Raw genomic sequence first — 12,486 nt, forward strand, 5'->3', positions numbered from 1 at the left:
ACGGAGAGGGCAGAGATGCTGTTGAATGCCTGTAATTTATTTATGTAATATTTTTATTGTGTAATATGCAATATATATCTTGCTTTGTATATATTGCTTTTAATGCTGTAAACTGCCCTGGACCGTAATGTGCAGGGCGGGCAGAAAATATAAATATAAATATAAATATAAATATAAATATAAATATAAATATAAATATAAATATAAATATAAATATAAATATAAATATAGAGAGATCGACTCAGAGACAAGAAGCCCTTTTCTAGTTAAATGGGACTTAGTCCCCGGGAAGTTAATATTTGGCTGCTGTAGCCTTAAATAACAACCCTGAGATTGTTTCTCCAGAAATCCAGGCGATTGCAGCCTAAAATGCCCCAAAACCCCATAGCTGTCTTGCCAGGGAACAGCCTCCCCACTCCCAGATAATCGGTGTGTGTGAGAGCCAGGGGGTGTCCGGCCGGCGGCTTTGACCAGGAGAACGAAGAAAACCGGGATTGGTGGAGCGGGGCCCGGAGGGATGTGCGCCCAGAGACCGACGGGGGTTAATTCATGAATTATTCCAAAGAATTCTCCTCCGTTCAATCAACAAGTCGTCATATTTAAAGGTTTGCGGAAGGAATCCTTCATGCTGCACCTCAGATTCTTCAACGTCCGTCGCCCTCGGAGCGCGAGGCAGCAGGACTCTCTTGTCGGGTTTTCCTGTTTTTTTTTTTTTTTTTTTTTTTTTTTTTTGCGCGGTAGACGATGCGGAATGGTCGCGCGATTCCTCCCGCTTCCTTCCAGCTTCTCCGCCCTGCCTCTCCTAGGCTTTGGGCCCTGGCTCCTGCCTGCGCTTATTTGGAGGTAACCCTGCCTGCTTTCATGACTGGTCCGACGGCGAATCGCGTCCGAATTGCCCTCTGGGGCCTTTTTCTGAGTCTCAGCTTCGGATGCTTTGCCAAGAAGTCCGTGTCGGGCCGCGGTTTCAGGCCTGCGGAGCGGATTTAAACGATTCATTTGGGAAGGCTACCCAAAGGTCTAGACTCTCCCCCGACCGACGCCTGGAAAGTACAGCAGACCCGACGGGGGACCCGGGGAACAAAGGCTGTCTCGAGGGGCGGGGAGAAAGGGTCCCGCTCCTAATCACGCCAAGAGGACGGAGACCCCAGAAGAGACCCCCGAGGGCACGCCCGCCCTTTCCCACCCCCCTACCCCACCCCTCCCGCTGTCGGAGTCCGCCTGGAGTGGTCCGGATTCTGCAACCCAAAGAAATATTATTTTTTATTTTGTGTGTATGTGTGTGTGTGTGGTGGGGGGGGAGCCGCGCATTTCTGGCCCCGGTGACCGAAGCGTCAGTTCCCTGGTGTGGCGGCGGGGAAGCACCTTCCCCCACCCTCAGGATCCACCCAGACACCCCTCAACTCGAAGGGCGGGGGGAGGAGGAGGAGAACGAGGAAGCGCAGGGATTGGGCGGCTTCTTTCTGATATCATCCCCACCCCGCCCCCTCTGGATGTCCGCCTGTCAATCACTGCCAGAGGCCGCCAATCAGAAGGTTGGAGGCAGCGATTTTGGCAGGCGGAGATGGAGACGGGGAGAAAAGTGCCCGTAGTCTCGTGGCCCCTGGCGCTCTCCGGGTATGTCCAGCCGCCGAGCAGAGGCGGCAGCGCGCCCAGCCTCTGGAGAGAGCGCCGCTGCTTCCGCGCCCGTCGGAGGGGCCGCTCGGCCACCCGGCCGCCCCTCATGGGACCACCGCGGGGCGATGCACCCTCGCAGTGAGCTCTGCGAGGCCCGTCCGGGGCGCGCCGTCAGGGAAGGCTCCCTGGAAGAGGCAGCGAGAGCGGGGTGCCCCTGCCCGGACCCGAGCAGGGCGCAGGCATGCGGCAGCTGAGTCGCCGCTGCTGCTGAGGAGGGCAGGATGGAACCCTCGGGCCTGGAGCTGCTGGAGGGGACCGTCCACACGCCGCCGCCGCCGCCGCCCCAAGAGCCCATCCGCTTCGGCATCGACCAGATCCTCGGCTGTTCGCAGCAGCAGCAGCAGCAGCAGCAGCAGCAGCAAGGCGCTTGCGGAGCTGCCGTCGGGGCCCTCGGGGAGCCCGACCTGGCACTCTACGGCGGCGGTTACGGAGCAGAATACAACCCGGCCTGCTCGCTGGGTGCTTACGGACTTCCCAGGGCAGCGGCTGGCAGCAGCGGCGGCGGCGGAGTTATCCGAGTGCCCGCGCACAGGCCAGTGCCCTCCGCAGCGGCCCATCCCCAGCCGGGGGGAGCTGGCCTCACCTTTCCCTGGATGGAGAGCAACAGGCGCTTGACCAAGGACCGGATCGCAGGTGAGAACAGCCTCACATGATGGCAGGGCCCTCCCGCAACTTGAGGCACCCCCGGCCGCGTCAAGGAGTAGGTCTACCGGAGGGAGCCCGGTGCTCCAGCGCGCGGAGTCTCCCCTGTTCTGCTTTCCTCAGAAGCATAGGAGCCAACTCCCAAGGGTCGAGGGGTCTTCGCCCCACCCATAAAATATTTGAGCCCCCCCCCAAGTTGATGGACATTGCCATTCAAGTTGGCACCCCTGCCCAGAAGTTCCTGGATCTGAGCCAAGACTTCCTGGGGCTCAGCCCCCAAAGGAAGGTACCGAACCCAGAGGGCTCCCCACATTCTGGGTCTCTCCTGCCCCAAACCCTTTTAACAACTGAATTCTTCGGAAGGGGCAGGAGAACATGAGCGCGATCTTCAGGTTTCCGCAATAACTTTCGCCAGGCAGGAGAGGAAGGCTACAGAGGGGCTTGTATGGCAAGGCTGTCGGTGGGCCGTTCCCATCAATCTCGGTCTCGCTCTGCAATGCCTCTGCCTCCCCTCTGCTCCACACTCGGAGACTTCTTCGCCTCGCAGTTGGCGGAGACTTTCATAGAATTATAGATTTAGAAAGGAACCCAAGGGTCATCTAGGCCAACCGCCTTCAAAAGAGTTTCGCTTCCAGCTCCACCTCAAGCGACTTCCAGTCGTTCTCTGTGAGTGGGGAGCAGGGGGAGGCGATGGGGAGCGGGAGGGGGAAGGTTTGGTTCCGACTCGCATTGCTGTGAAGATACAGCAGGAGCGAAAGCGGTTGCCCCCTGCCTGCCCTCCTAACCTGCCAGGAAGAGGGACAGGAGAGGAGGGGGGCGGGCGCAGCCAGGATCTGCCCACTCACCCTCGACTCCCTCCCACCTCGACTCCTTGCTTAGGATTCGGGTTGAGGACGCTTCCACCTTGTGCTGCGCCCTTCTCTCGTCCTGCCGCCGGCATTCTGGGCAGGTGGGGGCGACGGCAGCCTGGATCTCCAGAGTTCAGATTGAGACGGGAGGGGTTCCTGCGGCTGCCCCCTGGCGGAATGGGGTCCCCAGAGGTAGTACAAACGTCTCCGACCTGGGAAATAGGCGAGAGGGATTGGTGAGACTCCTCTCCCAGCTGAGCCGCAGTAACGTCAGGGTCTGAGTGGGGGATGCGATCCTTTCTGTCGGTGATCCCGGGAAGGGGGTCCCCGGAGGGAGACTTCTCCATCGCCTCCCTGACCATGGGCATGGCAGGTGGTTGGACTAGATGAACTTTAGAGATTCCCTTCTAGTTTTAAAATTCTATGGTTCTGTGACCAGTCTCGTGCTCTCTCGCTCTGCCCGCAGCCGCCCTGCCGCCTTTCTCCGTCGCCCGGCGCATAGGCCACCCCTACCAGAACCGCACGCCGCCCAAGCGCAAGAAGCCGCGCACCTCCTTCTCCCGGGCGCAGATCTGCGAGCTGGAGAAGCGCTTTCACCGGCAGAAGTACCTGGCATCCGCCGAACGAGCCGCTTTGGCCAAAGCGCTCAAGATGACCGACGCCCAAGTCAAAACCTGGTTCCAGAACCGCCGCACCAAGTGGAGGTACGACGGGAGGAGAGAGTGTCGCTGCCGTTGTGACTATTGTTATGATGATGATTATTTTCATTTATCAGTAGCTTTTTACAGTAGCCTCCCCCCCCCCAAGCCCATAAAAAGCAATTTAAAACCAGAAAAAATGTAAAATACTCAACAATACAAGATGGTTATCTGGCCATAAATTAATGAGAACTTTAAAGGCTGCAAGCCACGCAGATCCCAGCTGAACCCCGTAGTGGGGGAGGGTCCTCAGGAGAGCCGGGAGCCCTACCCTGTTTGCAAAATGGTCCTGATGATAATAATACCGGCCCACCTCTGAGGGTTGTTGTAATGATGAGTGAGAAATGCAGGTGAGGCGCTCCGGACACTGTAAGCGCTAAGAGTGCGGGGGGCGGGATGTATAGAGAGACCCAGGCAGGTGGGAGATTGCCAGAGACACGACCCCTCCCCACCTGCCAGCGCTGTTTGTTCAGAAAGGGAGGCGCTCCCCTCCTCCATTTGTTCTAGCCTGGCCGCCCCCTCGCTCGCCCCTCCTTGCCGCTAATGCCCACCCGCTTCCTCTCCCTCTCCCCCGACCCCTCAGGCGGCAGACGGCCGAGGAGCGCGAGGCGGAGCGCCAGCAGGCCAACCGGCTGATGCTGCATCTCCAACAAGAGGCCTTCCAGAAGAGCCTGGGGCAGCAGCCACTGCAGCAGGACCCGCTCTGCCTGCACAACTCCTCGCTCTTCGCCCTGCAGAACCTGCAGCCCTGGGCCGAGGAGCACAAGGTCACATCCGTCTCCGGGGCGGCGGCCCTGGTGTGAGCGGAGCGCCAGAGAGACGGACCCGCGAGCTCATGGGCGCGGAAGGGCGCCACGGACTGGCCGAAAAGCCTTTTCCTCACGCGGAGCGCCGCTCGGTGCTGTGACCTCACCCTGGAGAGGCATCACCAGGCAGCCACCCCCCCCCTCTGCCCCACTCCCCCCACCCCGCGCTAATTTATAGTGACTGGTTCTTTCCACAATAAAGTGTCAAAGTCTCTCTCCGGGATCCAATCCAGCTATTCCTCGGCGGCGGAAAGGTTGTTTGCAAGCGCATTGTGTTCCCCTCCCTGAATCACCTGCCCTGAGCACTGGGCTTCACAGAATCACAGAATTGTAGAATTGGAAGGGACACCCAAGGGTCATTTAGTTCAACCCCTTGCAATGCAGGAATCGCAAATCTCTGGCAGGTGGCCATCCAACCTCAGCTTAAAAACCTCCAAGGGAGGAGAGTCCATCACCTCTCCTGGGAGTCTGTTCCACTGCCGAACAGCTCTTACTGGCAGAAAGTTCATCATCCCATTGTTTAGTCGGAATCTCATTTATTGCCATTTGAATCGGTTGGTTCGGATCCTCCCCCCTGGAGCAGCAGAAAGCAAGCTGGCTCCCTCTTCCATTCCTTAGATATCTGAAGATGGCCATAACATCACCTCTCCCTCTGCTCTTTTCTAAGCTTCTTCTTTGGCAATTACTCGTAGCCGAGTAGCATCGTCTTCCATGAGTATGAACGGTGTGTCCTTAGTGACTGGAGGAGGCCAATTCAGCTCTTTTCTAGGCTAAACATACCCAACTCCCTCAACCTTTCCTCATCACTCAGGCTTGGTTTCCAGACCCTTCGTCGTCCTGGTCTCCCTCCTCTGCACACCTTCCAGCTTGCCAACATCCTTCTGAAACCTGCAGAGAGGGCCCCCTAGCGGAGAACTCACGCGCGCGCACACCCACCCAGAGTGGTCGGTGGAGGTCAAGCTGCGATTGAGTCGGGCAAACTGGCCCCAGGACTGGGGCTGGAGTACTCCAGGTAGGCCGCCCTCCCCATGTTGGTGAGGTTTTTGTCCTTGGCCCGACTTGTAGCTCTGGCTCAGACCAAGACTAGCGCAGGATTCTGAGCAGGCGCAGCGGGACCTGTCCATGGTGCTGGAGGCTCCGCCATGCCCGAGGGAAGCCTCGCCTTCCTCCTCGCTGCAGCGGGCTTCAGAGGCAGAACAAGAGGCAGCGAGAGGCCGCAGGAGAAGAAGACCCCAGAGGTAGGGTCCAAGGGGCCGGGAATCTCAAGCCCAAACAGGCGCCCCACCTCTCCACTTATCTCATAGCATCATGGGAATGCAGAATTGGAAGGGACCCCAGGGGTCGAACCAATTGCCATGCAAATTTCCCAAAGAGCGGTAGGGCAGGAGCTCATGGGCTCCCGATTCCCCATCTCTCCTGCCCGCCCCTCGTTTGTGGTGCAAGCGAGGCTGGGTGTTCTTCTAGGACTAGGTAAACTGAGGCATTTCAGCGACCCCCTTGTTAAGCGTCTCTTCCTCTTATTGCCCACTAGCTGAAGAAGCGAAAGACACACACTCCAACCCGCCGACTCACGGAAAACCCGGAGGGACCGATAGCTACCAGCCGCGATGTCTGTGTCTTATATCTCCACAGCAGCGGCAGGTCTGACTTGTAGGAAGGCCAGCTGCCGCGACCCGCAAGTGAGCGAGAGGGCTGCTGTCGCGCTTCCTATTGGGGCTTCCCATTGGCCGCTGCGAGAACAGGGTGATGGAGCAGATCCAACTGTATAGGGCTCTTATTCTTCTTCATGCTGTTGTTAACAACAACAACAGAATTTATATACCGCCCTATACTCAGAGGTCTCAGGGCGTTTACACTTTTATCATTGGACGTGGGTCAAGGTCAAGGATAAGGCGACAGTCCCCACGCACCCAGCGCGCCCAGTCAGTCCGGCACATCCAGCGCGCGGGCGGGGGCGGGGCTACACGGCTGTCACTTCTCTCTTCACAGCCCGGCTTCCCAGTGAGGTTTCCTGCAGGCCTCAGCTGCCGGCTTCGCCCCAAGGCGGGCCATTGCATTGTCCAGGTGATGAGTGGGCGGGTCAGTAGAACTGACCAGGGGGGCCGAGGGCGGCTGAAGTAGGCTGGCAGGCTCCTTCCGCGGCTCGAGAGCGACACCTAAGGGCCCCTCGCATCCCACCCTGTCTTGACTGCCGCTGTTCCACCGCCCTCTAGTGGCGGCCTTGTAGGAGCGCTTCGGCGGTCTTCTCGGCTCCCCATGCCCGCAGTCCCTCCTCAAGAGCTGAGAGAAGCCGCGTGGATGTCACAGCGCTGCTCCGAGGAGAGGGAACCTCCACCTTCCTCACGCGCTTGATATTTCTCTGAGGGTGGGTGGGTGGGTGGGTGGCAGAAACACGTGCCCGCCCGCGTGGGTGGGTGGGTGGCAGAAACACCGGCTCCCTCCCGCTCCCCTTTCCAGTGCCTTTCCTCCGAGAACCAGCGAATTCTCCTGCCCCTGCTGCAGAGCGCCCTGATTGGCTGCCCAGGCTGCCTCGCTCTGCCCCTATATAAAGGCGGCCCGTTCTGCCGCAGTTCGCAGTTGGCGCAGAGCTGGGCCGGGAGGGCTAGTGGGCAGCGCAGCAGGGACACCGCGAGGCTCCAGTCGCCGCGCTTGGAGGGCAGTTCTGCGTCCTCTGTCCCTTCGGGCGCCACGATGGACTCCGAGGGCTTTGGTTGGCGTAAGCCGTGGGAGGATTACCGCGGCGGAGGCGGTGGGGCGTCGCGCTCCGTTCGAGCCAGCTTCTGCTCCCCGGTGCCGCGGCGCTCGGCTCGCCTCTCGGCCTCCGCGCTCGGCCCCTTGACTGACCCCTTGGAACGCCTGGACCTGGCGCAGGTGAGCAACCTGAACGCGGAGCTGCTGGGGCTGCGCGCCCAGGAGAAGGAGCAGCTGGTGGACCTCAACGACCGCTTCGCCACCTACATCGAGCGGGTGCGGGACCTGGAGCACCGGAACCGGGCGCTGCTGCTGGAGCTGGAGGCGCTGCGGCGGCAGCAGCGGGCCCCGGCGCGGCTGCCTCAGCTCTACCAGCAAGAAGCGCGCGCCCTGCGGACCCTGCTGGACGCCGAGGCCGGCGACAAGGCGCGCCTGGAGGCAGAGCGCGACCGTCTGCGCCTCACCTGCGGCCAGCTCCGCGAGCGCTGCGCCCAGGAGGCGCGCCGGCGCCTGGACGCCGAGGAGACGCTGAGCCGCGTGCGCGAAGAAGCCGCCCGGGCCGCGCTGGCCACCTGTGACGCCGACGGGGCGGCCGGCTCCCTGCGAGCCGAGCTGGCCTTCCTGCAAAAGCTCCTGGACGAGGAGCGGGCCGAGCTGGTGGCCCAAGCCGAGCTGGCCGCGGCCACCCGGGTGGCGGTGGAGGGCGCCCCGGCGGCGGCTGCTGCTCGGCCCGACATCTCCGCCGCGCTGCGCGACATCCGCTCCCAGTACGAGAGCCTGGCGGCGAAGAACATGCAGACGGCGGAGGAGTGGTACCGCTCCAAGTTCGCCTCCGTGGCCGAGCTGGCCAGCCGCAACCAGGAGGCCGTGCACAGCATCCGCCAGGAGACCGTCGAGTACCGGCGGCTGCTGCAGACCCGCTCGGCGGAGATCGAGACCTTGCGCGGCGCCATCGACTCCCTCCACAAGCAGCTGGAGAGCCTGGAGGGCCAGCAGGGAGCCGAGGTGGCTCGCTGCCAGGTAAGACCGGGAGGGCTAGAGGGCCGCCGCTCTCGGTCTTCAAGCACGCGGGTCCTCCTGATGCGCCTCTCCCTCTGCGGCGGGGGCTCCAAATGGAGCTCTTCCTGCTCTCGGCGCCTGCAATGGGGTCCTTCCAGATTAAGAGAAAGCGGCGACTTGCCCCCCATCTCCGCCGGAAGGACTGGGAACCCTGCTCATCTGGCAGGGGAGTCAAAGGGGGCCTCCATATGTCTGACACTTGGGATGCTGGGACTTGGAGTCCTAGCAGCATCTAGAGGGCGCCATGTTGGCAACTCTAGAAGGGCCTCCCCTTCTGCTGCCTCCTCCGGATTCAGCCTCGCTACAGCCCAAATCTCCAGCCAGCACAATTCTGTGGGGATTTTATAGCTGTCGGTGATATGGACATCTTTGAGGAAAGGTTTGAACAGTCCGTCCAAGATGGCTCCCAAATCCTCCTTCTAGCACCACATGTGTAGTGCCAGGAGCCCTTGGGATGCTCTTGTCTTCCAGGCAGCTTCTCTTCTCTGCCCTGTCCCTCTGTCTCCCTTGGCGCACATCAGATTCATGGATGGGTAGGGGGTTCCTTATGTCAGACTCCTGTTCAGTGTATGTGGTGGTTCTTAGGCCCTTGCCCGGTTTCTTCTAGTGTCCAGCTTTCGCTAGGTCTCAGAGTTTGGTTAAGGTGCAGGGCTCCTTCTCCTGCCTCCACTCGCCTCCTGGACCTCCGTGGACTGGCTTCTTCAGGGAGAGAAGGCAGAGGTGCGTTGGCAGGATGGCCCCACAACCACTTACAGCTCCTCTATTATTAATAGTCAGATTGATTTAATGATGTAGGCCTGTCAGGTTAAACCTCCCATGTGTGGCAGATTAAGTGGCTATTAGGTTAGGAACTGGCTGGCTTTGAATGCCCCCACCCCCACCCCTTTCCTGCAATGCTGCCTGGGCTTCTGTACCTTCATGGAGCTCTTCTGGCCAACATTTAAATGGCCTGGCCTGAAATGCCCAGCCAAGGTGAGAAATGAGAGGCTAGTTTGGCTGAGATTAAAACCTCCCACAGGGCCTGGAGGAAAGAAAAGCGGCTGAGTGGGCAAAGAGGCAGAAATCAGAAGGTCAGGGCAAGTGGTTGTGTGTGGTGGTGAGAGGTCAATGGAGGGAAATGAGGTCAAGGGGACAAATGAGGCTGGGAGGTCTTGTATCCTGGGGACAAGGGAATTAGATGACCTTTGGGGTCCCTTCCAACTCTACGATTCTGTGTTTATGGGAGTGCAAGAGGCAGGTGTCTCCTCTCTCTCCCCCCCCTCCTACTTCAGCTACGGCTCCGTGCTTAAGCACCGTTCTTAGGAACTGCAGGGTGGTGGGCTGGTGATCGCCCTGGAGAAGGTGGTCTTGGCACTCTTGCAGGAATGGGAAAAGAGAAACTCCTGCTTCCAGCTGTAGTTCAGAGCTGTGTGTGTGAGAGAGGGGAGAGGTGGGGACTTCTGTGCTCTCAGGGGTTAATGTTCAGGGGGTGGCTCTCATCAGTTGCAGCCTACAGTCTCCCCTTTTTCCTTTACCCCACCCCCACCCCCAGGAGAGAGTGGCAGAACTGGAGCAGGAGATCTCGGAAGCCAAGGAAGAAATGGCTCGCTACATGCGTGAATACCAGGAGCTGCTGAACGTCAAGATGGCCCTGGACATAGAGATTGCTGCCTACAGGTAAGGGATGCAGCAGGCCTGCCTCCACCTGGCACTTCTGTGCTTGAGGCTACAGGGCTGGGTGCTCCTTGACTCCCTGGGTGTCCCATGCCGTGCCTTTGCCCACATGTGTATGGGTGGCTGTAAAATATGTTCTCTGTTATGGCAAAAGGAGGAAGTGTCATTTATTCTATTCAATATTGATCCAGAGCAGAACTCCAACATATAGTTAGTGGAGTAAAAACTTAAACACATTGCAGGATTCCCAAGAAATAGACCAGAGGCAATGAATATTTCATCCAGCAGAGCTTTACTGCTACTGAAGGCAAATGAGCATAATGGTCACAAATCCAATACATTCAGGATTGGCCCTGTCCATAAGAAATTCATTTGCAGCAAACTTAACTTAAACTTACAGTAACTTATAAGAAGACTCAACCTTAACACTAAGCATACTATATACAGAACTAAAGAGAGACAGAAAGAGAAAGTGAAACCCAGGCTTCCTTCGGGTCTTACTATTATGGTCAGCATGACCTTGACAGAAAAAGATAACAGGACCAGTTTAAGCCAGCTGTACTCAATTTCTTGGAAGCAATAACCCAAACATCAAGAACCTTCTGCTTGTTTCTTTCACACAGAGAAGCTTCCAGGACCCTCTTGAATTAATTAGAATAGGAAATATCTCTACACATCAGCTCAATACTTTCTGTACTAAGAAATGCAAACTGACAGAAAGGGCAGTCAAATTGTTCCAAGAAGGCTGAATCTGGTTCCCGTCTCCTTTTTGTGTGTGCCAAAGTTTAAAACAGCCTCAATTAGGGCACTTAATAAGAGACTGGAGTTCATCTGTCCCTGAACCCCAAAATAAGCTCTGGCCTACTCTGTATAATCTAGAATCTTTTGCATTCAAAGCTTGTGTTCTGTGGCTGAGCTCCTTGTCCGAGGCTGAGGTGTAGTAAACTCCCTTTGCCCCCCCCTTTCTTTTTCAGGAAACTGCTGGAAGGGGAGGAGATGTGGTGGACCTCTTCTTCCTCCTTGCCACCCCTGATGAAGTGACAGGTGGCTCTGTCGGGAGTGAAGGAATCTCCTCTGATGACCATCCTCCTTCTCGTCCTTGCCCCTTGAACCTCCCTGCCTCCCCATCAAGTTGCTTGCACCCTCAGTGGGTGGGCTGGTGCCCAGCTGGCCTTGGAACTGGGTGTCCCCCATGGCTCTGGGGAGGGTGGAGGAGCCGGTTCCCCAGGCCAGCCTCACCCCCTGCTCATCCAGCTCTGCTCTTTTCCATCTGCCATGAGATGCCACTGTGTGTGTGTGTGTGTGTGTGTGACCCTCCTGGTTCAAGAGGCAGCCCCTTCCCCTGCAGTGAGGCTGCCCCCCATCCCTTTTCTTAAACCCCTCACTGCTCTCACCTTGGGAGGAAAACAAGCAGGAAACAAGCAGGCTTGCAACCTGAAACTGGGTGCACGGAGGCGGGGTCTTATGTTTTGTACTACTTAAGGTGTTTTCAGCAAGGTCTGGGCTAATTGGGACGCATAGTGGGGGGGGCTGTGTCAGGGGCGTGGCTGCCTCCTTGCATTAGCTGAGTGAAGGGGTCTCTGTAAGGGGAAGGGGCTGCACTGCTGCTCCCACTTTGAGGGCTGCATGGCTCCCCCCCCCGTGCCTGTGGGAGGAGTCCGTGCGGACCCTGCAGACGGGAAGCTGATGCTGTCCCATGGGGACTGTGGAGCAGGGCCAGTGGGGGCTGCCCAGAATTGGGACTGGGGGGGGGCCTAGCAGGGCTTCCAAGGAAAGAAGGGCATTTAATTATTTGGAGTATTTCATATGTGTGGGTTCAGAGTTGAGGGTGGAGTAGTGCTCCCCCCCCCCCGTTAGCCAAGGCCTTAATCCAGCCCAGCTCTTTGGTCTGAAAGGCTCTCAGAACTTCTCCCTAATCTGTAAACAAACAAAAAACCAATACAGTATCTCTCTGTCCTCAGGTTTATAATCAAAAAGACACAAGGAAGGAGGGAACAGGACAGAAACACAAAGTTTTCATTTTGCAGAATGTGCAAAATGTGTTGGTGAAAGTGGCTCACCTGCTAAAGGGGTTTTGAGGCTCCACGTGGAAGAGAAATGCGGCACAGGTTGTACTTAAGAGGGAACGCCCACCCTTAAAAAGTGCTTTTAATGGTGCGTATTTAGCAGAAACATTCCCGTCCTCAGATTGAGGATTGCTCCTGGGAGCCAAAGGTTTGAGAAGAGAGAGTTGCTGTTATTTCTAAGTTGGAAGCAGCTGCTCCTACCCCTGTATACGTGCATGGTGCAGATATAGGGTATAGGGCGGTATATGAATTCTAATAATAATAATAATAATAATAATAATAATAATAATAATAATAATAATAATATACTGGGATTTCCCCTCCCCTCCCTCCCCTCTCCCGGACTTGG

General features: G+C 57.6%; 2 protein-coding genes across 2 annotated transcripts; both read left to right on the forward strand.

Annotated features, from left to right (window-relative positions):
• Window positions 1-1,514: 1,514 nt before the first annotated feature.
• TLX2 (T cell leukemia homeobox 2) lies at window positions 1,515-4,804 on the forward strand. Its single transcript, XM_033161176.1, has 3 exons — window positions 1,515-2,307; window positions 3,631-3,868; window positions 4,446-4,804. Exons 1-3 carry the CDS (start codon window positions 1,896-1,898, stop codon window positions 4,663-4,665), a joined length of 870 nt encoding a protein of 289 aa, XP_033017067.1. The 5' UTR covers window positions 1,515-1,895; the 3' UTR covers window positions 4,666-4,804.
• A 2,335-nt stretch (window positions 4,805-7,139) lies between these two features.
• On the forward strand, window positions 7,140-11,402 carry LOC117053453 (neurofilament light polypeptide-like). The gene is made up of 3 exons (XM_033161175.1): window positions 7,140-8,379; window positions 9,950-10,074; window positions 11,046-11,402. The coding sequence occupies exons 1-3, from the start codon at window positions 7,360-7,362 to the stop codon at window positions 11,110-11,112; spliced, it is 1,212 nt and encodes a 403-aa protein (XP_033017066.1). The 5' UTR covers window positions 7,140-7,359; the 3' UTR covers window positions 11,113-11,402.
• Window positions 11,403-12,486: the final 1,084 nt, after the last annotated feature.

The sequence above is a fragment of the Lacerta agilis genome, chromosome 9 (genome assembly GCF_009819535.1).
Source record: "Lacerta agilis isolate rLacAgi1 chromosome 9, rLacAgi1.pri, whole genome shotgun sequence".
Taxonomy (NCBI): domain Eukaryota; kingdom Metazoa; phylum Chordata; class Lepidosauria; order Squamata; family Lacertidae; genus Lacerta; species Lacerta agilis.

Excerpts from the sequence above, each read along its gene's own strand:
- LOC117053453 (XM_033161175.1), top strand. The coding sequence starts at position 7,360 with ATGGACTCCGAGGGCTTTGGTTGGCGTAAGCCGTGGGAGGATTACCGC. Across the intron at positions 8,380-9,949 it reads CCGAGGTGGCTCGCTGCCAG|GAGAGAGTGGCAGAACTGGA; the intron begins GTAAGACCGGGA and ends CCCCACCCCCAG. Across the intron at positions 10,075-11,045 it reads ATAGAGATTGCTGCCTACAG|GAAACTGCTGGAAGGGGAGG; the intron begins GTAAGGGATGCA and ends TTTCTTTTTCAG.
- TLX2 (XM_033161176.1), top strand. The coding sequence starts at position 1,896 with ATGGAACCCTCGGGCCTGGAGCTGCTGGAGGGGACCGTCCACACGCCG. Across the intron at positions 2,308-3,630 it reads GACCAAGGACCGGATCGCAG|CCGCCCTGCCGCCTTTCTCC; the intron begins GTGAGAACAGCC and ends CTCTGCCCGCAG. Across the intron at positions 3,869-4,445 it reads AACCGCCGCACCAAGTGGAG|GCGGCAGACGGCCGAGGAGC; the intron begins GTACGACGGGAG and ends CCGACCCCTCAG.